Genomic DNA, 25,776 nt, shown 5'->3' with positions numbered 1-25,776 from the left:
GCATACTGTGTGTGACCTTCCCAGCGAGTCCTTCCACTCCAATGCTTCCCACTGCTATTCCCATCCTGCCCCCTGCCTCCCACTGCTATTCCCATCCTGCCTCCCACTGCTATTCCCATCCTGCCCCCTGCCTCCCACTGCTACTCCCAACCTGCCCCCTGCTTCCCACTGCTATTCCCATCCTGCCCCCTGCCTCCCACTGCTACTCCCATCCTGCCCCCTGCCTCCCACTGCTACTCCCAACCTGCCCCCTGCTTCCCACTGCTATTCCCACGAGCAGCATCATAATGTATGAGGCTTGCAAAGTTTTTAAATGTACTTAGTTCTTAACCATAACAAATATGTAATCTTTATATGTCGTCTTCTTCTTTTTTTTTTGAGGGGAGGGGGGGAGGGAGGGGGCGCCAGAAATTTTTTGGCAGGGGAGAGCAAAATTCATAGTTACGCCACTGAATCCCTCTGTCTCCCTGAAGAGTCCAGCAATGTCCCTGATTGCACCTTACCCCCATTATGAATCTGTTATATTATAAAAAAAAACAGAGGTATTTACATTCAAATGGGATCATTAGTACCATTTCCCTGCAGTGGTTGTAAGGTACAATAATCCCTATGGCTACATGCATTTTCTGAGAAGTATCAGTGTGTTTTCATCAACAAAAAAATCTTACTAACTGCTTTGGGGCTCGTTTACGTTTGGATGTAAAGCAATTTATGACACGCCTCTCAGATGTAGCTGTACACGCCCACTTTACTGCTGCGATCATAGGTGCTGCTTTCACAATCTCCCTGAAATGCCTTTTCAAAAGTAGGCAAGTATGAGGTGCACCCATTAGAGTAAGAACAGCATATAGTAAAAGGGAAAGAAAGTACTCTCTTTTTGGGGCACAAGAATCTACCTTGGATAGTAAAACTTAACTTTTATGTTTTGTCATAGAAGAATCATATGAAATTAAAAACATAAATTATAAACATACAATAATATACATACAATAATTGTGCAACGTTATATTAAAAAAAGTGAACACTTGTATCATAACAAACAGCACATCAGAGAGTGGTCATGATTTATGTAAATAGATTTACTAATAATCCAAGGTACCGTACCAATACCACAATACAAAATGTAAGGGAAACCACCCCTAATTGGTATCTCAACATAGTATCTTTTTTATGTATCTGTAAAGTAAATATTCTTTCAGACTAGGGGCCGGATTCAAATACCGGCGATATTATAGCACATGCGATAATTTATTGACAATTTTTCATTGAAAAAATTGAGAAAACTTTTCTCCATTTTGAGAAATGTGAAAAATTAGCAAAATCCCTATTTTTGGGTAAAAGTGTGGGGATTTCTTTCAGAACCCTTTGGATAGCCCCACTAATGATACTTTAGCAAAAAAAAATTTTGTAAGTTGCGTATTTTGGCGAAAAACGATCTCTGAAATTTCGGTCCAATTTTATTATTTTTGTGACAAATTCATTTAATGTATTGGGTCTGGTATTTTGGAGGGCCATAAGGAAGTGTCATGTGTTTTAAACATCGCTCATGGCTGGCGAAGGCAATTTTTTAGCGGTTTTAAAAAACGACCTGCGCCAGCCACGTGCAATAAAACACTTGATGCATCCTTATAGCCTGTCACGGCCAGGGTTTCTCGGCATGGCGGTCACCGGATATTACCTGTGAGGTCAATGTGGCGAGGGGTCTCTGGCAGGGTGCTGGCGTTTGGCGAGGGGCATTGGCTGTACGTGGTTCTGTGCGGGCACATTGTCACTGAGGCCTGGTGGTGTTTCCGTTCTGTTTGGCATGTGCGCCGCCATCTTGCCTCAGGTCATGTGATTCAAGCTGTCCAATCCTGGTGGGTCATGTGCTCTTTCCAGCCAGTCACAGCGTGGCACCTGGTATTTAGGAAGGTCCAGAGCCTTCATTCATTGCCAGTGCAACGTGTTTCTCAGCTGCGGCTGAGAGAGAGTACCTGTGCCTTACCTGTCTGCCTGGAAGCGCTACTAGCCTGTTACCTTGCCTGCTCCAAACCTGCTGGACTCACCCTGCATCCTCCATTTACATTTCCCCTGCCTGAGTACCTGAACCTGCTGTTTCCCTGTACCTTGCCTCACACTCTAACTCCCAGCTGGACTTCATTACCTCTGCTTGCACTTCTTTACAGCTCACCAAACCTGCATACTGGACATTTCCTGCCTGTCACTATCTGGACATTCTCCCATTTGCTTCACCACAGTTATCAAGTGCACTTTAGTGCTAAACCTGGACTTTTTCTTTTGCCATTCCCATGTCTGCTAAATCATGTATTAAAAACTCCACCTTTTTATTTAAATCTGCTTCTGTGTCTGCTCCTGTCACCACTCCGGGTCCACAACAAACCCAGACCTTCACATGGCCCTCCGAAATACCAGACCCAATATGTTAAATGCATTTTTCATGGAAAAAATATATATTTTTACCTAAATTTCAGCGTTCATTTTTCGCCAAAGTACGCAACTTGCGAAAAAATATTGTCACTAAAATAGCATTAGGGGGGCTGTCCAAAGGGTTCTGAAAGAAATCCCCATATTTTTACCTCAAAATAGGCATTTTTCCAATTTTTTTCGCCTGCCCTAGGCAGGATGAAAGTTTTCTCCACTTTTTAGGCAAAAATCGTCCGTTTTTTCGCTGTCGCAGCCGATATCAGCCGTGATATCGCCCGATCGGTCATCCAATTTCATCCGATTTCGCCTCTAATTGAATTCCCCCCCTCCTAGATGCAAAATATCTATGTACAGATGTGTCCACTTACATCTAGCCTCCATGCGCGTTAAACAGTCCTTCTAGTTGCGCCATTGGTAGAGCAGAGCGTCTTTTGTGCAACTTTTTTCTTTTAAAATGTGTCTTATTTGCAAAGCGATGTGAATAAGACACAAAGCAGTTTATGCTCATTAAAATGATCCTTACAGTGTCACAGGCGCTGACAATGAAACGTAGCATTTTGCATGCATATGCATATGGTGTCGCACACAAAAAAAGTAATCAACTAATTGATTGGTTGGAATGAAAATTTGGTAATGTATGGGAGTAGATGATGATCAGCAATTTGCTCCTAAATGCCAGAAAATAGATGAAAATGGTCATTCAGACAAGTTTGTTAAATGTTTGATCTAAACAATTTGTTCAAACAACAGTTTTTGGCTATTTTCTGGCATTTGGGAGCAAATTGCTGATTGTCATTTGCTTTCATACCTTACCAGATTTTCATTCCAACCAATCAACTAGTTGGTTGGTTTGACAGATAATCTTTATGTGTGTATGCAGCTTAAAACAGCCCTTCAAGTAGGTCTATGCCATGGTGCGACTCGGTAGCGCTGAGCGCCTCATGTGAGTTTTTCCCTTAAAATGTGTCTTATTCGCAAAGCTAGATTCGCAAAGCTAGATGTATGTGGACACATCTGTGAGAATCAAATTGTGGATCAATGTAGTTTCACTTGTCTGGATTGTTTATGGTGTGGTAACGGCCAGTAATTAAATACCACAGTAATCAGTATCAGGTGAGTACCAAAAGGGATAGTGGAAAAAAATTAACTGTTCAGTATAGTATGGTGCAAGTGGCTGCTGTATCCCATATACAGGTGTAGTTAAAGACCTGCCTCCTATACCCTGGCAGTATAAAGAAAGATATTGGCATCTGCTGTTTATCCGGTCTACAGTACCTCACTGCGAGTCTGGTGAAATCAGTGCAGGCTCCCTGGTGCAGTGTTCAGTAAATGAGCACTCACTGAAGGGGCACTGCACCTAGGGGGGACTACTACAGGGAGCACTGCACCTAGGGGGGACTACTACAGGGGGCACTGCACCTAGGGGGGACTACTACAGGGGGCACTGCACCTAGGGGGAACTACTACTGGGGGCACTGTACATATCGGGGACTACTACTGGGGGCACTGCACATAGGGAGAACCAGTACTGGGGGCACTGCACATAAGGGGAACTACTACTGGGGGAACTGCACATAGCGGGGACTACTACTGGGGGCACTGCACATAGATGAAACTACTACTGGGGGCACTGCACATAGGTGAAACTACTACTGGGGGCACTGCACCTACAGGGAACTACTACTGGGGGCACTGCACATAGGGGGAACTACTACTGGTGGCACTGCACATAGGGGGGACTAATACTGGGGGCACGGCACCTAGGGGGAACTACTACTGGGCGCAGTGCACATAGGGGGAACTACTACTGGGGGCACTGCACATAGCGGGGACTACTACTGGGGTTACTGTACATAGGGGGGGGCTACTACTGGGGGCACTATATAAGGAGCAGTACTGGGGGCACTATATAAGGAGCACTACTGGGGTTACTGCACATAGGGGGGACTACTACTGGGGGCACTATATAAGGAGCACTACTGGGGGCACTGCATAGGGTTATCACTACGTGGGGCACTGCATAAGAAAGCATATTCTTGCACCTGGGTTCACCACTCTCTAGTTCCGCTACTGGGTGAGCGGATCAGGAAGCTCCAGTCCCAAAAGAAGAAAGATATGGGGAGAGAGCTGGGGTGTATAGCTCACTCTCACCCAGACAGCGCAGTGGGTGGCCCAAAATTAGTGAGGTGATAACACCCAGCGAGTCCCTGAAAAGAAAAAGGTACCTGGTGTTGAGTCTGCTATAGTGGTGGTGTGCTGTCAATGGAGTCCCCACGTGCACAGCACACCACCACTATAGCAGACTCAACACCAGGTACCTTTTTCTTTTCAGGGGCTCGCTGGGTGTTATCACCTCACTAATTTTGGGCCACCCACTGCGCTGTCTCCACAACAGTGGGGTGAGAGTGACCTATACACACCAGCTCTATCCCCATATCTATCTTCTTTTGGGATTGAAGCTTCCTGAACCGCTCACCTCATATTCTCTGAGATTATATCTCACATATAGGGCAGCAGCATTCAGGATGTCCTCCTCCTCATGATTTTCTGTTTATTTCTTATACATATGGCACTCTCATTTACTGAACGCTGCACCAGGGAGCCTGCACTGATAGCACCAGACTCCCAGTGAGGTAGATCGGATAAACAGCATATGGCAGTATCTTTCTTCATACTACCAGGGTATAGGAGGCAGGTCCGCTCATACCCCATTAACTACACCTGTATATGGGATACAGCAGCCACTTGCACCATACTATACTGAACAGTATATTTTTTTCACTATCCCTTTGGTACTCCCCTGATACTAATTACTGTGGTATTTAAATACTGCCTTTACCACACCTTAAACCAGGGATGGGGAACTTCCTGCTCGCAGGCCTTATAAGGTCCTCGGAATCATTTGGTCTGGCCCTCTGAGCTTTTTTCTACTAGCCTTATTTGGCTAGCATGGTGTCTAGAATAGAACACTGCAGCCAGAATCTATGCAGCATTGCCACCTGGAGCATCCTAAGGATACTTCAGACAGTCACACCGCTGCCTTTACAGCTCCACGGAGCATCCTCAGGATGCTCCAGGCATTGCTGTAATCAGCGGCGATTGTGGCCCTGCCCCCGTGTGATGTCATACGGAGGGGGTATGGCCTGAACCAGGCCCGCAAATAATGTTATATTTATCAAAATGGCCCTCAGAAGAAAAAAGGTTCCCCTCCCCTGCCTTAAACAATCCAGACTAGTGAAACTACATTGATCCACAATTCGACTCCTACATAGATATTTTGCACCTAGACCCGTATTCAATTAGCCACAATAAGCCATTTTCGGCAAAAAGTTTTCGCAGGTAACGTCAATTCGCCAGGTAAAAACTTATCCCCGTATTCAATTCCAAAGACTTTTCGCCGGTGCGGAAAGTCAACGCATTGGAATAGGCAAAAAAGATTTACCTATGAAACTAGGCAGAAAAAAGTGCAGAATTGGGGTTTTGGGGTGCAAACTTGTGGGAACCACCCTGCACCCTTGGGACCGCCCCCCAAATGTAAACTGTGTAAAAAAAATAAAACATAAAAAAACTTAAGATCACCCCAAAAAAGTCCTTTCATTTTGGGGGCGAAAAAGTACAAAATTGGGGGACAAACTTAAACATTAGCGAAATAGACTCCAGGGGGGACCCCAAGTATGCCCCAGGTGTTTTTAAGATTGCAGGTGGTTGCGGCAGGTGGATTTTTAACGATTTTTAAAGCTTCACATTAGTAACTTTAAAATATGCTAGCACCCATTTTCATGTACCCCAATTTGCTGGGACTAGTTATTTTCTCCAAAAAACCTTCTAAATGCTATTCTTCACCACTTGTGCAAAGACGCTAATTAGAAGCTATTGAGAGCATTTAAGTACCCCAAATACCTTCAGCAGGGCTATTCGGGGGTATCCATAGTGAACCCCAATGTTAGTGCATCTTCTGGGGGGTGTCAGGTTGATTTCCCCAAATCTGACAGCACTTTTCGTCTGTTTGAGTTTCGCCGGGTCCCGTTTTCGCATCCTTTGGAATTGAATAGGGCGAAAAGCAGCCACGCGCGCGCAAATTCTTTTCTCCAAAAACACGCGATATAGGCGGAAACTTGGCCAACTTTTCGCGGCTAATTGAATATGCCCCTTAGTCTGAAAGAATATTTACTTTACAGATGCATAAAAAAGATACTATGTTGAGATGATTGATATATGAGGAAATTGCTGTGATCTGAATATTCATTTGTTTGCTTTTTTTCCTCCTCAGAAGATTATAGATTATAAACTGTTAATCATCTGCTATTAATTCATATGTAGTTGGATTGTGCTTGTCTTACAGATATTGGGATATTTTTCCCTTGTATAAAATATATATACAAACTTAAAACTTCACCTTTGCTACAGCTGCATCAGAACCAATTAGGGGTGGTTTCCCTTACATTTTGTATTGTGGTATTGGTACCTTGGATTATTAAATCTATTTACATAAATCTTGACCACTCTCTGATGTGCTGTTTGATATGATACAAGTGTTCGCTTTTTTAATATAACGTTAATTATTGTGTGTTTATAATTTAAGTTTTTCGTTTCCTATGATTCTTTTATGACAAAACATTTAAAGTTAAGTTTTACTATCCAAGGTAGATTCTTGTGCCCCAAAAAAGAGAGTACTTTCTTTCCCTTTTTCTAGAATTGTAATGTAGACAGGAGTCAGGGATAAAATGACATTGTTGCAGATATGCAGTCAAAGAATAAATATAATGGGGCCTATGTATCAAAGTTTGATGAGAGATAATATTGTGTGATATAAATCACCAACCAATCAGCTTCTAACTTAAGGTGCCCACACACATACCGATGTCCTCACGATACGATTTTATGGCCAATTTCCTCATGAACTTTCACGGGAGCTCCCTTGCTGTCGTGATCATGATTTGGAGTTAAAAATGTCCAATCTGACTAAAGATCTATCTTGCAGCCAATGCATTGTATCCCAGATTGGCTAATCTGCCCTACAGCACGGCAGATCAGAAGATGTGATGTACGACGAGCGGGGACGCGCATCGGCATCATGCTCGTGAGTATAAACTCACGATTTGTACTTTTCTTACCCGATTCGTCGTCACGATTCGTCGAAATCGGCCAAATCGTTTAAAATGTCGCTATGTGTGTGGGCACCTTTACATGTTTAAAAAATACAGTTAGGAGCTGATAGGTTAATACTTTTTCTCTCACAATTTTATCTCTCATTAAGCTTTGATACATAGGCCTCAAAAAACAGTTTTAGCACTACACAAAACAAATTCAAGTGTAAAAGTCCAATAATTTACAATCAGGTGAAATACAATAAATAGTGTTCCCCAAAAGGGAGAAAAATAACACCCTACCCCAATCTCTTGTTTCTGGGTGTCTGCTCGTTCTTCAAATAACTCATTGATAACTCAGTATAAAAATCTATGAATAATAAAGATAACAGCAAGTGCCAACTAGTGTAATATATTAAAATACAATGTTATAGTTGACCATCAGCCCCTTATAAATATGTGCGTACCAGACATATGCTTATAGGAAAGTTTATCACAAATCTTTAAATCTTCACTCAGAAGTAGATTCTTCTGGGCAGATTTGCTGCTTTAAGATGGTTCAGCCAAACTGCTCACTGGGCCTGATTCAGACCCGCTCGCAAGCGCATAGTGCTCGCAAGCGGGTCGATGGCCGGGCAGTGCGCACACGTGGAGTGTGCACTGCGCGTGCGCGAGCCCTGGAGCGAGTGAGAACTTCACTCGCTCGGGGCTCGCAGCAAAAAAGGGTGGCTGTCAATGTTGATCGACAGCTCGCCCCGTTTTGTAGACGGGTCGGGGGGGGTGGCTGGCCTAACGGAGGCGTTCCCGAAGGAACGCCTGCCGTTTGGGGGCGGCCCTACTGACATCACACGTGATGTCAGTAGTGAACTTCCTGCTCTATTAGAGCAGGAAGTTCACTGGGGCTTGCGGTGGACGAGACCCTACCACAAGGGTCTCGTCGCAAGACCATCACCTGGCCGCTCGCAAAAACTGTGGGTGGTCACCCACAGCTTAGCGAGCGGCCAGGAGGCCAGTTTAAAAAAAAAAAGCGGCCGCCCTGATTCAGAGTGAGCGCTCGCTTTTTGCGAGCGCCTCTGAATCAGGCCCTCTGTCTTTTAAAGGTAAGACATCCACCAAGCATTTCTACATATGCTTGGTGGATGTCTTACCTTTAAGAGACAGTGGGTCTCATTCAGACCTGCTCGCGAGCGCAGGACGCTCGCAAGCAGGTCGATGGTACCCATATTCGCAAGCGCACGACGGGGAAGCCATCGCTCGGGGTCTCGCACCAAAGGGGGCGTGCTGTCGATGGTGATTGACAGCATGCCCCCTTTGGTGGGCGTGCCGGGGGCGTGGCTGCCCAGACGGAGGCGTTCCCATGGGATGTCAGTGGGAGTGATTTTGGCTCTGATAGAGCCAAAATCACTCCAGGGCCTCGCATAAGCTGTGGGTGGTAACCCACAGCTATGCGAGCATCCAAGAGGCCGCTCCAAGTTTAGGTAGGAGGGCCCTGATTCAGAGAGAGCGCTGTGGTCAGAGCGTCCGGCTCTGAATCAGGCCCAGTGAGCAGTTTGGTTGAACCATCTTTAGGCAGCAAATCTGAACACCAGAATCTACTTCTGATTGAAGATTAAAATATTTGTGACAAGCTTTCCTATAAGTGTATGTCTGGTACGCACATATATGTAAAGGGCTAAAGGTCTATAACATTGTATTTTAATATATTACACTAGTAGGAGCTTATTTTACCTTTATTATTCATATATATTTTCATTTAAAAAAAAAATATATATATATATATATATATATACACACACAGTACATGGATATCTATTTGCCCTATCTTCTGTGCATGGCACACGCACACGTGTTGTGGAAGTGCAACACTGGTTGCATTTTCATTACTTGCTTACTTTAATTAATGAACTCCAGGGCTGGATTATGGAAGGAGCATACAGTGCTATCACTCAAGAGCTCACACACTGCCCCAAATATTACCCTCTGGCTACTTCCGCCGGCCAATTACCAGCATCAGTGGCTAGCTGCACCATGCTGTTACTACACCTATGTGACACATCAAAATCCCGACGCCTATCATTATCCACCCGCTGAAATCCCGACGCCCGTCATACCGAACGAATGTAAGCCGGGCGTCGGAGGCGGGCAGCCACAGGGGGGGAGGGTTAGGTTTAGGGGCTCCTGGGAGGACTTAGGGTTAGGCACCCCCCCGGAGGGGTTAGGCTAGGGGATGGGTGAGTTAGGGTCAGGCACCCCCCTGGGAGGGTTAGGCTTAGGGTGCGGGGAGGGGGGGGTTAGGTTTAGGCACCCCTGGGGGGAGGTCAGGGTTAGGCACTTGGGGGGAAGGTTACGGTTAGACACCCCTAAGGGAGGGTTAGGGTTAGGGGGGGGATGTTAGGGATAGTATAGTTACTTCACTTGTCGGGATCTTCACTCTTCTGTCTTCCGGCATCGGTATTACATCCTCATGTCCGGCGGTATGTCATACCGATTCCAAAAGAAGAACTACTACAGCCTTCCTGGTCCTGGTACATGGCGGCAGGTGTGTTGGTGGGGGGGTCAATATTATTGGTGGGGACCTCCACAACATAATTGCCCTGGGGACCCCACAAGCCTTAATCTGTCCCTGATGAACTCCAGCAGAAAATCACATTTCACAGAAGCTCACAGAATTCCAATTGGCTGGAAAAATAATTGGAGCAATGTGATGGTACCACTTTTTTATTGTGCAGGGAATAATGATGGCTAAGGGGCTATACTGCTCTCAGCATGGTGCTGTATTTTATACTACATAATCTCAGTCATTTTGAGGGGAAAAAAAACAACAATTTAGATCCAGTGATAATAATAGGGGTGTATAGACTTGGGAAGTGGTCACATATGATTTTGTACTAGTGTCAATATTAATTGTACTAATTGTCAATGTTTAGATTACATTGGATGGACACGATGTACGTTCGCTCAATGTCAAGTGGCTGAGAGATAATATTGGTGTGGTTAGTCAAGAACCTGTCTTATTCGGGACAACCATTGGTGAAAATATTCGCTTTGGCAGAGATGGAGTAACTGAAGAAGAGATTGAGCAGGCAGCCAGAGAAGCCAGTGCCTATGAATTTATAATAACATTACCTGATGTAAGTATTATTGTTTGTACTGTGTGCTACAGGCCAAGAGAAAGGCTCTGTCTAACCCTGTTTGCACAACCATGGAGTATTATAGTAGGACACCCCTGTTTCAGGAACTCCATGTATGAGGATTATGGTGACAACCGCCACCCCCATTGGATACCGCACTATGTGCAACAAAAGTTCACACCTAAGGCCTGATTCAGAGGCTAACGCAGAAGCACCTGCTTTATCGGATTTTGCCATATTCGCGCCTGCGGTTTTATGCTAATGCCACTACAAATCCCTTCCCTGGTGTACAAGTGTTCATGTGACTGTGCAAGGACTGGGAGGACCACTTTCAGTGTTTATACATGCTGCATTACCATCTGGTGTGTAAAGACGCAAATATTGGTCACATCATCGAAACTTGCACCAAACCTTTAGTAGGTGCAGTTTCTCAGTCTAGAGTATAGATTCCTATGTAAGCATCTGATCGTCTGTGTACGCGGTCACATTCAGCGACACTCCCATAACACACCCATATTATGCTATATCTGCGTGCACCGGATTTGCCTCTCCCTGTAGCCTCCCAATCACCGTCCAGTACCGCCCCATACATTGCCTAAACAATTCCTCATGCATGCGCCTGAAGTGCCTCTGCATAATTGTAGACACACCATCAGGAAGCATGCTCAGGGCGACTTTTTTGGGTTCTTCACACATGTGCAGTAGCAAGAAACTGCAGTGATCATCGGCATAGCATCCACCTCCCGTAGACAGGTAAACCAGTTATAAACATTTATTTAAGACTTTGCAATATAACACAGGAGCCTGACCATGATTATAAGGCTATTCTTGACATATAGTTTCCAGAACAATCCATACTATAACAACTCATAGTTGACTACTTCAACTATATCTACTATATGGAAGAGAGCCTTACCAGAACTATCAGATCAGCCATATCTCTTGCATGCATAAGCATTGGTGAGTGGTAGCTGCATCTATGAATTCCTCTCTTGCTGCTGATCCATGTACTAGGTTTCTTCATTTCTGCTCTCGGGAAGGAGAATACTCCCTTCCTAAGGCCTGACTTAATTCTTAACTCAATTCTGTTACCCAAGTACCATGAGCTGAACATCAGAAAACTGCTGTTTTCTATCCGGCCTGCTTCTGATGAAAGCGCCTAGATGTGCTGAAATGCATTATTCAAACCATCGACCAGCTTTCCAGTCCCATATACCTAATCACAGGTTCCAGTCCTGATGATTTGGTGAATGCACCTGGCCGCAAGCACACGATCCAGCATACGGAACACTCCTAAGCTATGCAGACAAAAGTGATTGGAAATTATTAATATATAAAATCTACAATATAAAGTATTATGTACATATGTAACAACAAAATAGATTTATAAATCTAAAGGGCAGCAGCATTATAAACATTATATAAAAATCAACAAGCTGCCTTGAGCTAATTACAGGTGAAGCAGTTGAACTAATCAAAACAAAGAACAAGCGTTATCAAAAGAAATCTACACCTGATTAGAATTGCAGGATTCTACAACTCTGCCGTAAGGGTTTTTAGAATGAAAAAGAATCCTTATTGGGCTATATAGTTTTTTGCAACTTTTGTTGATACTTGATACAATCTTATTGGTGTCAATCCTGGAAAAGCTATACTATCTTCTATAACAAGAGAGACTTTTAAATCCAACCATTTGCTCAGTATTCCTCATAAGGGAGATTTTTTATTTAATTTTATTTTTATGTGCTACATTTATACAATTGTATTTTTTGTGTGGATAATATATGTGTGTTGAATTATTCAATTAGGATTTAAATTTTGCTGCCCGGCAATTGTTGTTATATATGTACATAATTGTCTATATTGGAGATTTTATATATTAATAATTTTCATATACTATTAAATTGTCAATAAATATTATTGCTGTATTCAGCGCTCTTTTCCTCTTTTTTTCTATTCTCTGGTTTATGATAGGAGATGTTTGAGTAGATCTCCAATGTAAAGAGCTGCAGAATCAGCAATATAATCCTTTTTAAATCTGTATAGGATTAGTGCCAGGTGTTTTCTACTTTCTTTTTAAAAGTGATTGGACACTGACAGATCAACAAGATTTCATTGACGTCAGTACTTTGTAGGTCCACCACGTGCAGTGATTACTGCAGACACCCTTCTTTGCAAACTGTCCACAAGTTCCTGGACAATAGCAGGCGGTATGTTTTGCCATTCCACAATAAGTACAGTGACCAACTGTGACACTGAAGAAGGTCGAGTTGGCCTCGAATGCACCCGTCACTCAATTTGTCCCAGAGGTTATTAATGGTGTTAAGATCTGGACTATGAGCTGGCCGGTCCATCTGGGTTACCAAATTTTCTGTATACCAGTCCAGCGTCGCCGTGGAAACATGACAGGTGTCATTGTCATCCTGATAACATTCGTTGTTTCCATAGAACTGCAAGTGCATGGGCCTCCCTGTAAAGTGTATCTGTTAAAACTGCCACGATAGTGCCTTTTGGAACTTGAGGGCAATGATATGCATTGGACCATTTCACTTGTGGGGGGGTGTCCATTCACTTTTGTCTGCATAGTATACTGTAGCTATAATACCAGCTGCTACTGTAACATTTCAACCTGTGAATATATTTTCATACAAATGGCGGTAACAGCCTTATCCAGCTGACTGCAGAATACATCTTACCTGGCCAAGCTCTTATGGCAGGTACATCTACCAGCCCCTGCTCCCCCAAGGAACGGCACTACTACTGCCAATATATCAGCATTCCAAGCCATCTCTACCCAGCACTGTAAATGGGGAACCTATCGAGTACTGCTGGCAGACAACATTACTGTCTTTAAACAACTGAAAAACATACATTTCCCTGCCGGACGCTGTATTTTACATTAATTTACAACCACCATGCATTAAGAATAAGGACGGACACACATCACTATAGACCACACTTGCTTCTTATGGTAAGATTGTTCCTATAAACATTTTTTATATGTCAATTTTGGGACTGCTTACACATTTGCATTGAATGTACAGTATCACTTGAATAAGATACATCATAATTTATGTATCCCTTCTATAATTCTGTTTTTATTCAGGGCTGCTAGACTTAGAAGATCAAGTGCTCAGTCATTCCCGGTTTAATATGAGACTCCTATGTAAAGGCATTTACAATCTCTAATTGAGTGCTTCCTACAGAAGCACATAGTATAAGTAATAGATTTTTTTTCTGAGCTTGAGATCACTAGCTAACTTCATCTTCAGATGGCGTTAGCAGGCTTTGCAGGCGTTTTAACGGAGACTACACATGAGATAGAGAGATCTGAACGGATATGGGGCAGTGCAAGATGAAACTTATCAGCATCTGTGAAAGACATGCGGTCCACTTGGGATCCCAAAGGACTTCTTAGCTGAAACAGCTGTTTTTCTCATGACTGTCCTTGTTCTTCATACTTGATACACGGGTGTATTCAGGCGTCAGGGTGCCCCTACACACAACAGTAATGCCCACTCTCCACCACCCAATTTTATTATTTTCATTGTTTGGATATACAGTAAGCCTATATTTGATGAATGTCAGTTTAATATAATATAATAATAAAACAAGCCATGAGCTTGGAATCAGTATGATATACTGCTGGCCCCCTCGAAGTGCATAAACCTAACCCCCCTTCCCCACAGCCTAAACCTAGGTCTCCCGCGGGGGTGCCTAACCCTAGCCTCCCCCCGAGGGTTCCTAACCCCCCCTTCCCCTAGCCTAACCCTCCCAGGGGGCTGCTTAACTCTAAGTCCCCCCCCCTCCTCCCACGGATGTCCGTGCCCGGCGCCCGGCTTACCTTCGATCGGTATGCCGGGTGTCGGGCTCCCGGCATAGGTCTATTGACATGCATCAGGATTTCGACGCCTGTCATTAGTACCTTGCCGGGATTTGACAGTCGGGAAGCCGGCGGTCGGCATTGCGACCGTCGGCTTCCTGAATGCATCCCATGAGCTTTGACATGTTTGTTTATTTTTAATTATGTATACATACTTGTTTAGTAGGACAGATTACAGGGGCAGTCTGGGCATGTCCTAGTTGTTCACACTTCATTCAAGATGGTGTATGGTATGGTACAACATAAATATTTAGCAGTTACTGGTAAATTTCTGACTGCAATAAAACAAGCGCTGCCCTCAGCAACTGGCATCCATAGGCATGTGCCTAATGGGAAATTCACCACTGTTGATACAGGGCCAAGGAGTTTTTTCTTTTCAAAATGTGGCAATATAGGATGATCTGTATCTGGCAATTTCCACAAATACTATTGTGTCCCTTATGCTGGGCATACACGGCAAGATAAAATGTCTGTCAGACCGACAGACATTTTATCTGGCCGGCTGCCAGCCGCAGATGTCCGCGGCATACACTGTGAGAGAAATCTCACAGTGTATAGCCCGACATCTGCGCTCCGCCCCCAGGGGAGGAGACATTTCCCTGTTCCTTCCGTAGGAAGGAACACAGGTAATGTCTGTCTGTCGGCCGCGCTGGGCATACACTGCCCGATGTGGCCGACGGTTACCGGGTAAATATCGCATCGGACGGGCATGCTGGACAATCCAGCATGCCCGACCGAGCAATATTTAACCCTCGGTGGCCCCCCCACGCTACAATTATCGCGGCGATCCGCCAATATCGTGCGGATCGTCACGATAATTGCAGCGTGTATGGCCAGCATAAGTCTTTACTAGTCCCCTTTCCAGGACTGATCAGGTCCAGGCTTTAAGCCTAGGCACCGGAGTCAGCTGCCTTGGTCCCCAACTTTTGAAGTGCACAAAATTTCTAACTAATTAAAATTTGTATTCTTCGCCATGAGACTCGAAGTTAGAATATAGTAATTTATTATATTCACATGAAGTATATGGCCGATATCCAATTAGCAGCAAAAAATTTTCGTATGCAAAAAAAGTGGGTGTATTGGATAATTTTCAGGGTTTTTCAATGATTTTTTTCCATGGTATCCAATTAAACCCCGTTTTTTACGTGCAAAAAATTTCTGTTTTTCTCAAGAAAACAAATAGCATCCGCGAAAGTTGAGGACCTCTGTATTTTCACTGCTTCGATCGGGAGAAAAATGGCTTCTTATCACGGATTTGGTTTAGCCTTCCTGAGGCAGGCAAAACAAAATCCCCGAAAAGTGCAGGCATCGGGGCTAATTGGATACAGGCTTATGTTGTATAAAAATATGAGACTTTAGCTGCTTAAAGGGCCCCACCAGTGCCAGATCCAAAGTGGGCTACACAGACTCCAAACTTTTTTAAACTGGTCAAAGGGTCACACATTTTTGGCTTGGACTCAGCCAGGTCAATAACCGTCCTTGACGGCAGCTTATAACATAAAAGAGTCATTCAGAATCGTTACCCACCACCATTATGATTCTGTAATAATCATATACAGTAGGTTGTCTCTCAGAGAAAAGTAGTCTAACAATAAAATCATACTAAAACAAATGCTGTTCATTATATTTGTGTTTGGTATAAAATACTTTAAAGATGCATCCCAATGCTTATATGTAAGTTCTGGTCCTATGTTACCGAGTAATACTAGAGGAAATAGTAAACCTATTTAAATAAAGTTCTTTCTGCAGAAATTTAATACAATGGTGGGTGAGAGAGGAGCCCAACTGAGTGGAGGACAGAAGCAGAGGATCGCTATAGCCCGAGCTCTCATAAGAAATCCCAAAATTCTGCTTCTTGATGAAGCGACATCAGCTTTGGACACACAAAGTGAAGCAATAGTACAAGCTGCCATAGATATGGTAACATAATACATAAACATTATAATATACTCTTCCAGATAAATTGTATAATACAGTGGATTAGTCATTCTTGTTTTGTTATTACTTTTAAGGCCAGAGCTAACCGGACCACTATTATGATAGCCCATAGATTGTCTACTATCAGGACAGCTGATATCATCGCCACCATCCATGGAGGTGTGGTTGTGGAGCAAGGAACACATGATGAGCTCATGAGTAAGGAGGGAATCTACCATTCTCTTGTGATGCTTCAGGTAATGGTTTCTGCGCAGCACCTACAGGGAGGTTTGGAAGAGTATTTCACATTTACATTGTCATATGGTGAAACTCTACAGTTTATTTTAGTTTAATTGATCAAAAATTTAAATGAAAGAAATAAGTTCAAACACATTATTGGAACAACTGACTATATTTTATTTAGTTTCAATCTGTAAAGTTCTACTTTAGTGAATTTTAAATTCCAGCTATGGAACTCAAAATAAGCTCTACGTGTACTCTAGTATCATGGGTATCCAACGAATGGAGTTGGTAGGAACACTGGCCTGAATCCGAGAATGGACCATGTTATTTCAATGGGATTCCTTCAGGAATTGGTGCATGAAAGTGTAACATGGGCAGCCTTACAAGTTTTGCTCTGGGGCCCAGAAATGTCTAGTCACAGCTCTAATAGCGTGGTTCAGGGGATGGGTTAAAAACTGCTACTGTCAAAAACATTTTTCAAATAAAATACGTTGTTGAATACAACCTGAGAAAGCATGAGCAAATCATTGTACTTTTTGAGGACCCTTATGAAAGACAGGTGGCTATCTGAAATGTGACTTACAGCATTGGATGGCAATAAATAATATAGCATCCACTGTACATTTATTCATCACAGCTAGCATACGAAATTAGTACTGTAATTGACAAGAAGTAAAAATGCAAATATAATGCCAGTAGAATTAACAAGCAACAGAACATCTCTATCATATTGTGAGAACTACAAATATTCCATATAAGATATTGTGGCAAGATCAGGCTAAGGGTGCTGTCTCCTGTGGTAAACAATTGCAGCAGCCAAGTAGTATTACACCAGTTCAGGGCCTTAGTACACCACAGATTTTATTTGCAGCACAAAAATAAACAAAACATAAAAGTAAATCCTGGCCTTTCCGGCTTTAACTAAACAAAATGATTTCATTTTTCTGAAAAGAAGGACCTAACGTCCTTCCCACAAAACAGAAGTCTTTAGCACAAAATTACATTCAATAATCACAGTGTATTTCAACAAGTTTCTGGCCTGTTCCCCAGGCAGTGAGAGCCTGACTACAGAATCTGACACACCCTTTATTAGCCTCTCACAGGCAGTCTGACAATCAAGGCTGCTAAACATGTTCTGTCTAGCTCTTAACAACCTTTCCAGTGTTTTGTCACACATACGCACCCCCTTCCTGTTTTGACATGTGGTGGGGAACACCTGTAGCCCCCAAACAAAAGACATTGTACAAAGCATTCTTACACTTAACCATAACTGACTGTTTAACTTTGGTAAGGTCAGTCAAAGTGACAGCAGTGGTGGAAAATTTGGGTATGAATCTTAAATCCCATGATTCCAAAGAAAGCCTTCATCTGCTTCTTATTTAGGAGTCATAGCCAATTTTGTATTGCCTCAATTTGATCAAGTTTAGGCTTTATCAAACCTCTGACTGTGGTTTTTCCCAGACACTTCACCTCTTCCTGTCAGAAATTATGTACAGGTGATATAATATGTAGAGTTGTTACGCACACACCTGCGGCTGACTCAAACTGTGAGCAGCCCTTGTACTTAACCAATTGTGTTGGATTATTGATAAGTAGCAGGTACGACCGTATTCACTGTTACATATACACGGGTGATGGAGCGAAGCTGAGCACAGCGGGGTTTCATACAGCTCACCAGCCAGTGAGTGTGTGACACTCGTGGGTAGCTGTGCAGAATGCTTAATGAATTGTTTAATGAAGGTATAACACCAGGTCTCTCATGAGCTAAGTAGGAGACATCCGTCTCCCACCTTGTCACTCTACACAGTGGCAGGATGGCTCCTGTGCATGTGCAGTACTAACTACAGCGACCATCTCGCTATAGGGAAAGAAGTCTCCCTGCAGGGACACTAAGATGGAGTCTGCACAGCAGTGCACTCCCCTTTTAACACTTCCATCCCTAGCAACACTTTTTAGGGTTGGCTCTCAATCGTGCCTCACGGATGGAGTCCAACACTGCTTGTACCCTACATAATTGAGATTGCCAATCTGCACTATAGATGACTACATTATGGAGATAAGCAGTAGCATACTGTCCATGGGGCCTTAGAATTTTATCCATCATCCCCTTATAAGTGGTGGGTGCCCCATGTAACCCAAATGGCAACATCTTGTATTAGAACAATTCTTCTAGTGCAGAAAAAGCAGTCTTTTCTTTAGCAATGTATGTCAGTGGCTCTTGTAAGTTCCCTTTGGTTAAGCCTAGAGTGATTACATAGAGTGCTGTTCCCAGCCTTACAATTAGTTCATCCACACATGACCTTGGTAGGTATCAACCTTAGACACATTATTCAATGTCCAGAAATCATTGCAGAAGATATCTTTTCTACCTTCAAGATCAGGATACAGTCAACTAGATCAATTACATTTTCTACTTCAGGAGGAGGTACACCATTCTGCACCCCATTGCTGCTTTCGTCATTCTCTGACGCCCTAATCATGCTTAACAAAATGTGGAGGACACGCCCACTAGTACTGTATCAGTAGCATTAACAAACGGGTCTGGGTTATTTACTTCTGTAACATATCGGGTTTCCCGAATTTTCCAGAAGTGGCAAAACCTCTCTCACCATTATAGCATCACTGTACATAAAATCAAGAAATAATCCCACAGTAACTACAGGTAGACCACATTGTGTTGGTATGTTCAATTCAGCAGTAACATAATACTGAATAACCTTATGTATACAGGTTACACCAGCAGTTTTTCACTGACGTATGGAGGGGCTCAACAACCTGGCGTTTACTAAAGTAACCAGGCTACTGGGAATCTAACAGAGCCTCTACCCATTTCTGGCTCACACTGTCGGTCTGCAGAAAAGAAAGATACTCTGCTATTTACCTAAGCAACATCACATTACATAGGTTCAGAGGTAATTGGACAATTAGCAGCAACATAGCCCGGGCCACCACATCTAAAACACCTGATCACATTTTTATCAAGTCTTTAATAAGGGAGGATGCTTCTTGACACCGCTGGCCAGACTGCAGGTTCCAAAACTGTCTGGATTTTTAAGATCATTCCCCTGCCCAGCACTTTTTCCCCTGGAACAGTCTTAATAAAATAAATACAGTGCTGGTGTGATAAAAATACCACTCATATGTTGTATATATTTATAGAAAATATTTTATAATATTTATTAAATTAATAAATAAAAAAATCATACACATATAACTGTACACATACCAATACTATATCCTAACTTCATATAAGTTTAGCATTTAAAAAATCTGTATTATAATATCAGTACCAGCTTTCAATTAGATACAGTACAAAGTAATATACTCATAATCCAATTCAGTTGCATTGTACCGTATTATTGCACTTCTACCTCCATTCATAGCTGCTCACAAAAATTGCATTGACTAACAATTCACATGCAGTAAGAGCATAATCATTAGAATATACTGTATAGAGGTATAAAAATGCCTTTAGTTACAAACGGTCTTATTTATCTAATCAAAGTCCTGTGATTTGAGAGCACTTTTAATAGTGGAGGGCTTGAAATATCTTCATTTGTTATGATGCTTATCCAGCCCTTGAGAATGTAATTAGAGCTCTTAAAAAATGGTCCAATTTAGCAGGCTGAGATAGAGATTTGATTGTACTAAAACAACGATGACCACACTTGTATTTACCCACAGACCCGAACACTCCTTTGGGTTTCCTTTTGTATAGGGTCTTCTTTAGGTATAGGCACTTTCTCTCCCTTACTCAGACACTGACTCGATGGAAAGATGAAGGACGGCTAGTCAAAGGCTCCGTCTTGCAGCGGCCGCTAATTTGGGAGCTCTGTGTGCCTTACACTGAGTGTCTGACTGGTGCCGCGTGTAGTATATAGAGGCCAGTGGCACACATCTCTCCGATCTCTTTTTGGTCAGAAACAGCATGAAGGAATGACGCGTTTTACAGAAGTCCCGAAAAGCCTTAGGGATATAGTCAGCAAGTCCCGGTCAGCCTTGGGAACATAGTCAGCACATGTCCGCCAGCTTGAAAAAGGCCACAGCAGTGGCTGAAACGTGTTGCTGTTCTCCAAATAAATATACCACCGGTAGCAAGATCAAGGTAAGGGTACAATATTCTAGTGTAAATGGTTGCATTTGTCATGCAGAATCCAAGTACTAGTACAGTAGTCCAGTATCTACAGCTAGTTTTATTAGCAGCACAAAATATAATAGTAAATTGTGGCCTGTCCGGCTCTAATTACACAAAATAATTACATCTCTCAGAGTGGAAGGACCACAAAACAGAAGTCTTTAGCACAGCACTTACATTCAGTTATCACAGTGTTTCTCAGCAGACCTCAGACCTGTTCCCCAGACAGTGAGAGTTTGACTACAGAGACTGACACACCCTTTATCAGGCTCTCACAGGTAGTCTGGCAATCAAGGCTGCTAATTGTTGAACTTGGAGGGGGCTACTGCACTGCAGTCTCCATATTGGTTCCATCTGGAAGTATTCATTCCCTAACCAAGATAACCACCGTTTAGTCTTCTGCGCATAAGCGGCACCATCATGTCACTGTGTTAGAGCGCCACAATGGAACACGGATGTATTCCACCTAGCAATGTGAGATCCTGCCATTATTGCATTACATACCAGTTGTTATCACTTGTATCCTGTGCCGCTACCCCAGTACAGTCTCTGCTTGAGGCTTTTACATTCAGCTCATGCTCTGCTCCATACTAAGAATCTGTTACATACTAAACTGTGTGTACAACTGTACATCCAGATTACTGTTAAATAAACCACCCCACTGGTTAAACATTGGCTGCCTTGTGATTAGAAGATCTGCTGGTGTGTACTATTGCTCTGCCATACCATTGCCAACATTATACACAATATTTTCAACATAAACAGCTTCTGTCTACCAGAACCTGGGGCATATATACCTTCCCTTGACAGATCTATCCAGTGTTTTTGTCACAGTATGCACACAACCCATAGTTGCTGGATAACCCCACACTATAGATAAAGCAGTCATCATCATCAGTTTTCTGTATCTTTTCTCTTATGCCAAGGAGCTTATTTAGCCGTACTGTGGGTGCAAATTTTCATTGGGTTTAGATTTTGGAGCAGAACAAACCATGTTATACTTTTGTTGATTGGATACAAGACAAATACGGTATGCTTTTGCATGCTGCACACACTCTTAACAGCTCTATTATTACATTCCATTTTACAGTCGGGCTATGACACGCCAACCCCCCCCCCCCACCACCCCCGACATATATAAATCAGGTTGTCTATTTGTTGTTTGAAATATTATTTCCAGGTACAGATTTTGCACCCATGGATTTGCTCGTAAGTATAAATTAGCCCATCAGTGAGTATCTTGATGCAGTTGTATCCACTGTATTTTACATGCAACTTTATATGCCCACACATAAGGCTCCAACTTACGCTGACATTCAGATGTCAAAATGTAAGCTTATTCGAAATCAGGCCCAAAGTGTCAGATAACAATTACTGTTTAAAATTATGTTGCCTTTTACAGTAAAATCTCATAAAGTTCTGCATAACCCATAGTATCAAGACACAAATGGAAAAGAAGATGAGAGTAAAAGTAGTTCCAATGGTAATACAGATTCTAAAGAAGAAAGTGAGGAAGACAGAAATCAATATGTAGAAGAAGCCAGCCGGACCTTACAAGATGCTGAAAACAGGATGACGTCAGTTAGGCGTCAACAGTTGCAAGAAGAATCTAAAAGAAAAATTAAAAAAACAAAGTCAAAGACAAAATCTAGCAAGAAAAAATCTGAAGTAAAAAAAGAGGTAGGATGTCGACATAACTGCAATGAATGTTTACATATCCTAGCAAAACACAAAGGGGGCTATTCATCATGCGTTATGGGTCCATTACACATGTTTCTACTTCAGGGTCCATAGGGAGTCCACAGGGTTGACCTTGGGGTATAAGTTGGGAACCAAATCCGGGCACCACGCAGTTAAAGCTTTTAGCTCCCAGGATGCACTTGGGTCCACTCTCCCTATAACCCCACCCCCAAGCCAGAGGCACCTCAGTTTAAGTTGGTGCCCGGCCGGAGTTGGGTCACCGTTAGCGCAGGGGGAGCTGATTAGCAGCCCCTAAGCTTATTTTATTTATATTTTTTTTTTTAGGGACAAAGTTTTTTTCAACTTTGGACTCTTCAGAGCGGCAGCGTCGGACTGTCCAAAGGACGTCTAAGCTGCCGCTCTGTCACCCCGCTGGTGCTGAGACGCCAGTACAGATCTGGGGATCTCAGCGGGTCCCCAGAGTCTGTACTAGCCGGACTCTGTGGGCGCCCAGGACTGCTGCCGGATCCACGGGGAGCAGGCAAGCGGTGATCCGCGCATTCCAAATGCAGTCCTGTGCCTCCGGTCTCTGATGGCGCCGGCAGTGGCGGCGGGCCCCCCATACCCCGTGTGTCCACTAGACCACCAAGGACTTAACGATCGGCGCAGGGAGCCGGCGTCCCAGGGGGTTAATAGCCAGCCAGGGGAGCAAGCCTTCCCTGTTACAGCGGCTCCTCCCCTCAGCTCAGCGCGCCTTTCAGTATTATAGTCTGGCGTTGCTGAGCTGCTCCTCCGTGGGCCACGCTTCTTCTGAGGTCTCCAGACGCCCATTTTCTATGTGCAGCAGCAGAGCTCCGGAGATGGCAGTGAGTCCAGTCCCCCTGCGTACCTCACCATCGGGTCAGTGTACACAGCGCTGTACCCTTCCCAGACACTGAATCTGGGTAAGTTGAATGCAGTGACATAGTGCAGTATATTATATGACATGTTTATGTATATATGTATATATCTGCATGGTATGTGACTTATGCTAGTGCTGACTGTCTGTACTTTATTCTCTCACCTGTCAGTATATATCTATCCCTTTTCTTTATCTGACCTAATTCAGCTGTACTTAGGGTGGTTCTGAGACCTCACATTTATATACTTGTTAATATTTGTGAGGTTTGTCACATACTGTTGCGTGCTGCACGTTGCCATATTTTAGATGGAACTGTGTGTTGCATACGCTGAAAATGGGTCCCTGCAGCGAATTTTGGCATCAGTCAGGATCAGTATAGCGCTGCTTGATATTTCCGCCAAGCTTGGTCAGATATGTCTGACCAGGAGATAGAGCGTTATACTGCACCCATTTTTACTACCCTGCAAGTCATGTGCTGCAGGGGTTAGTGCGGAGGATTTGACTCATAAAGGGTTCTGTATGTGGCGTCATCTGGTGCCGGCTCCTTTCACGACCCCCTTGGGCGGTTTGTTTTCTCGGGATCCTCTCAATTGCTTATCGCCGGGCGGGCTCCATTGTTGTACCTCACTTGGGGTTACTTCACCATACTGCCCTTTTCATCTCAGGGTATCTCGCAGTTTCTTGCACTCTTCCCCTGTGACACAGACTACCACTCCCTACAGGGGTTTTTCGCAGTATATGAATTCCCCCTGGTGCCACAATTGTCTGTCATTCCCCTTACAGGGATCACCACAGCCACCCTGGGTGGATGTCGTTTTCTACGAAACGCAAAGTGGCATGGTTGACGCCCTGTGGTTAATTCCCAGTTGGCTCTGCCGTGAACTGGATACTGTTTTGGGCTCTTTCCCTCTTACACGGGGGGAAGCCTATTTCAGGTATTATTATCCCTGCTTTAGGGCTGGTAGCAGGTTCATTCTGGTTAGACTGAATGTTGACCTGTGCCTGTATCATACACCCTCAGTCTTACGTGCCTTCGGGTTCCCTGTTGCTGACTAGCGGGTGGATCGCATGGCGGGACTCTGGCTGTTGCCAGATATGAGGTATTACAACAGTGTTTGTCCCAAATCCCCTGAGGGTCATCACGAGCCCCTCCTGGGATGGATGGGCGTGTTACTCGTCTCATTACAGACGTTACTACGCCTCCCATTCCTGCGTGGTCGGATTCTTCGGATCCGTAGGTGGTAATCAGTATACTCGCTTTCAGGGGTTGTTACCCATCCTACCATGGCTATAGCATGGTTGGTTAATACTATTGCATACTGAGCTGATGCATTTGTAATGTTTTTTCCCTTCCAACACGTCTGGGGTTCAAATGTATTTGGTCGCTCACGTAATATATGCAGTTGTCATAGGTGGAAATGCCTATATTGGATACCAGTCTCCTAACTTTTAGAGTTCCGGCTGCGACGGTATCCTCCGTAATAACCCTATGGCTGCGCTCTGGGAATGCAGAGGTGCAGATACCATCTATAGGGTAGATCTTGTTTGGTCCTGACCTTGACAAGATTGTAGTAACATTGGTAGTATTACTAACGACAAGTTTACCGCCTTCAGCTATGCCCACTACAAGGCCTCAGACTAAGTCTGTTAAGTCTTTTTGTCCTCTGGGTCAGCCTAAAGGTCGGTTCGGTTTCTTCATAGACTGTCGGCCTCTACAAGGGCCCACATATCCAGTACCGAGCAGGCCTGGACTGCCAGCCGATCCTGCTTCTGAACCTACGGATATATCTTCAGCCTGACGAGACAGGCCTACCACTGGGAGATATCGATTTTCTCAGTTCGCCCGGTACTAGTGTCAAGTTGCCGTGGCTACGTGGGTAGGAGGGTACGCCCTCTCTTTGCTCAGGCGGCCTCTTTACATGTGATGGTACGCGGGCCCTTATTCAGACCCGAACAGGGCCTTACAAATCCAGAAAGCTATACAGTTGTTGCGGTAAGTGGAGCTAATTAGGCCATCCCCACTTTCGCAGCGAGGGACTGGTTGTTCTGCTTTCTTTCTGGTGCGGTGGCTGAATGGTCCTCTTTGGCCTATTCTCTGTCTCAATTCCCTGAACCAGTTCCTAAAGCTACCTGGGCTCAGGAGGCAATCCCTATGCTCCATCATACTATGTTTGGAACCTGGGGACTTTATGGTATCACTGGATATACAGGACGTGTGCCTACGGGTACTTACAGAGACCTTTCCTCAGCATGGACTGAGGTTTGCTGTATCACAGCAACACTTACAATTTTTCGGGCTCTACCTGTTGGGACTGTCCTCAGCCCCACAGGGGTTTACCAGCATTTTGGATTTTCTGACAGTTCTCCTGTTCAGT

General features: G+C 43.8%; 1 protein-coding gene across 1 annotated transcript in view; it reads left to right on the top strand.

Annotated features, from left to right (window-relative positions):
* LOC148476986 (ATP-dependent translocase ABCB1-like) overlaps nucleotides 1-25,776 on the top strand; it is a 248,609-nt gene that overhangs the window by 138,141 nt on the left and 84,692 nt on the right. Inside the window, exons 11-14 of the mRNA XM_088457386.1 lie at nucleotides 10,439-10,642; nucleotides 16,275-16,445; nucleotides 16,538-16,699; nucleotides 22,255-22,500. Of these exons, the coding sequence (XP_088313512.1) occupies nucleotides 10,439-10,642; nucleotides 16,275-16,445; nucleotides 16,538-16,699; nucleotides 22,255-22,500 (783 nt within the window). The remainder of the gene's footprint in view (nucleotides 1-10,438; nucleotides 10,643-16,274; nucleotides 16,446-16,537; nucleotides 16,700-22,254; nucleotides 22,501-25,776) is intronic.

The sequence above is a fragment of the Taudactylus pleione genome, unplaced genomic scaffold, assembly GCF_031769625.1.
Source record: "Taudactylus pleione unplaced genomic scaffold, aTauple2 ptg000758l, whole genome shotgun sequence".
NCBI classification, from domain to species: Eukaryota; Metazoa; Chordata; class Amphibia; order Anura; family Myobatrachidae; genus Taudactylus; species Taudactylus pleione.
The sequence above is the reverse complement of the archived record's forward strand: the minus strand, read 5'-3'. Positions and strand labels throughout refer to the sequence as shown.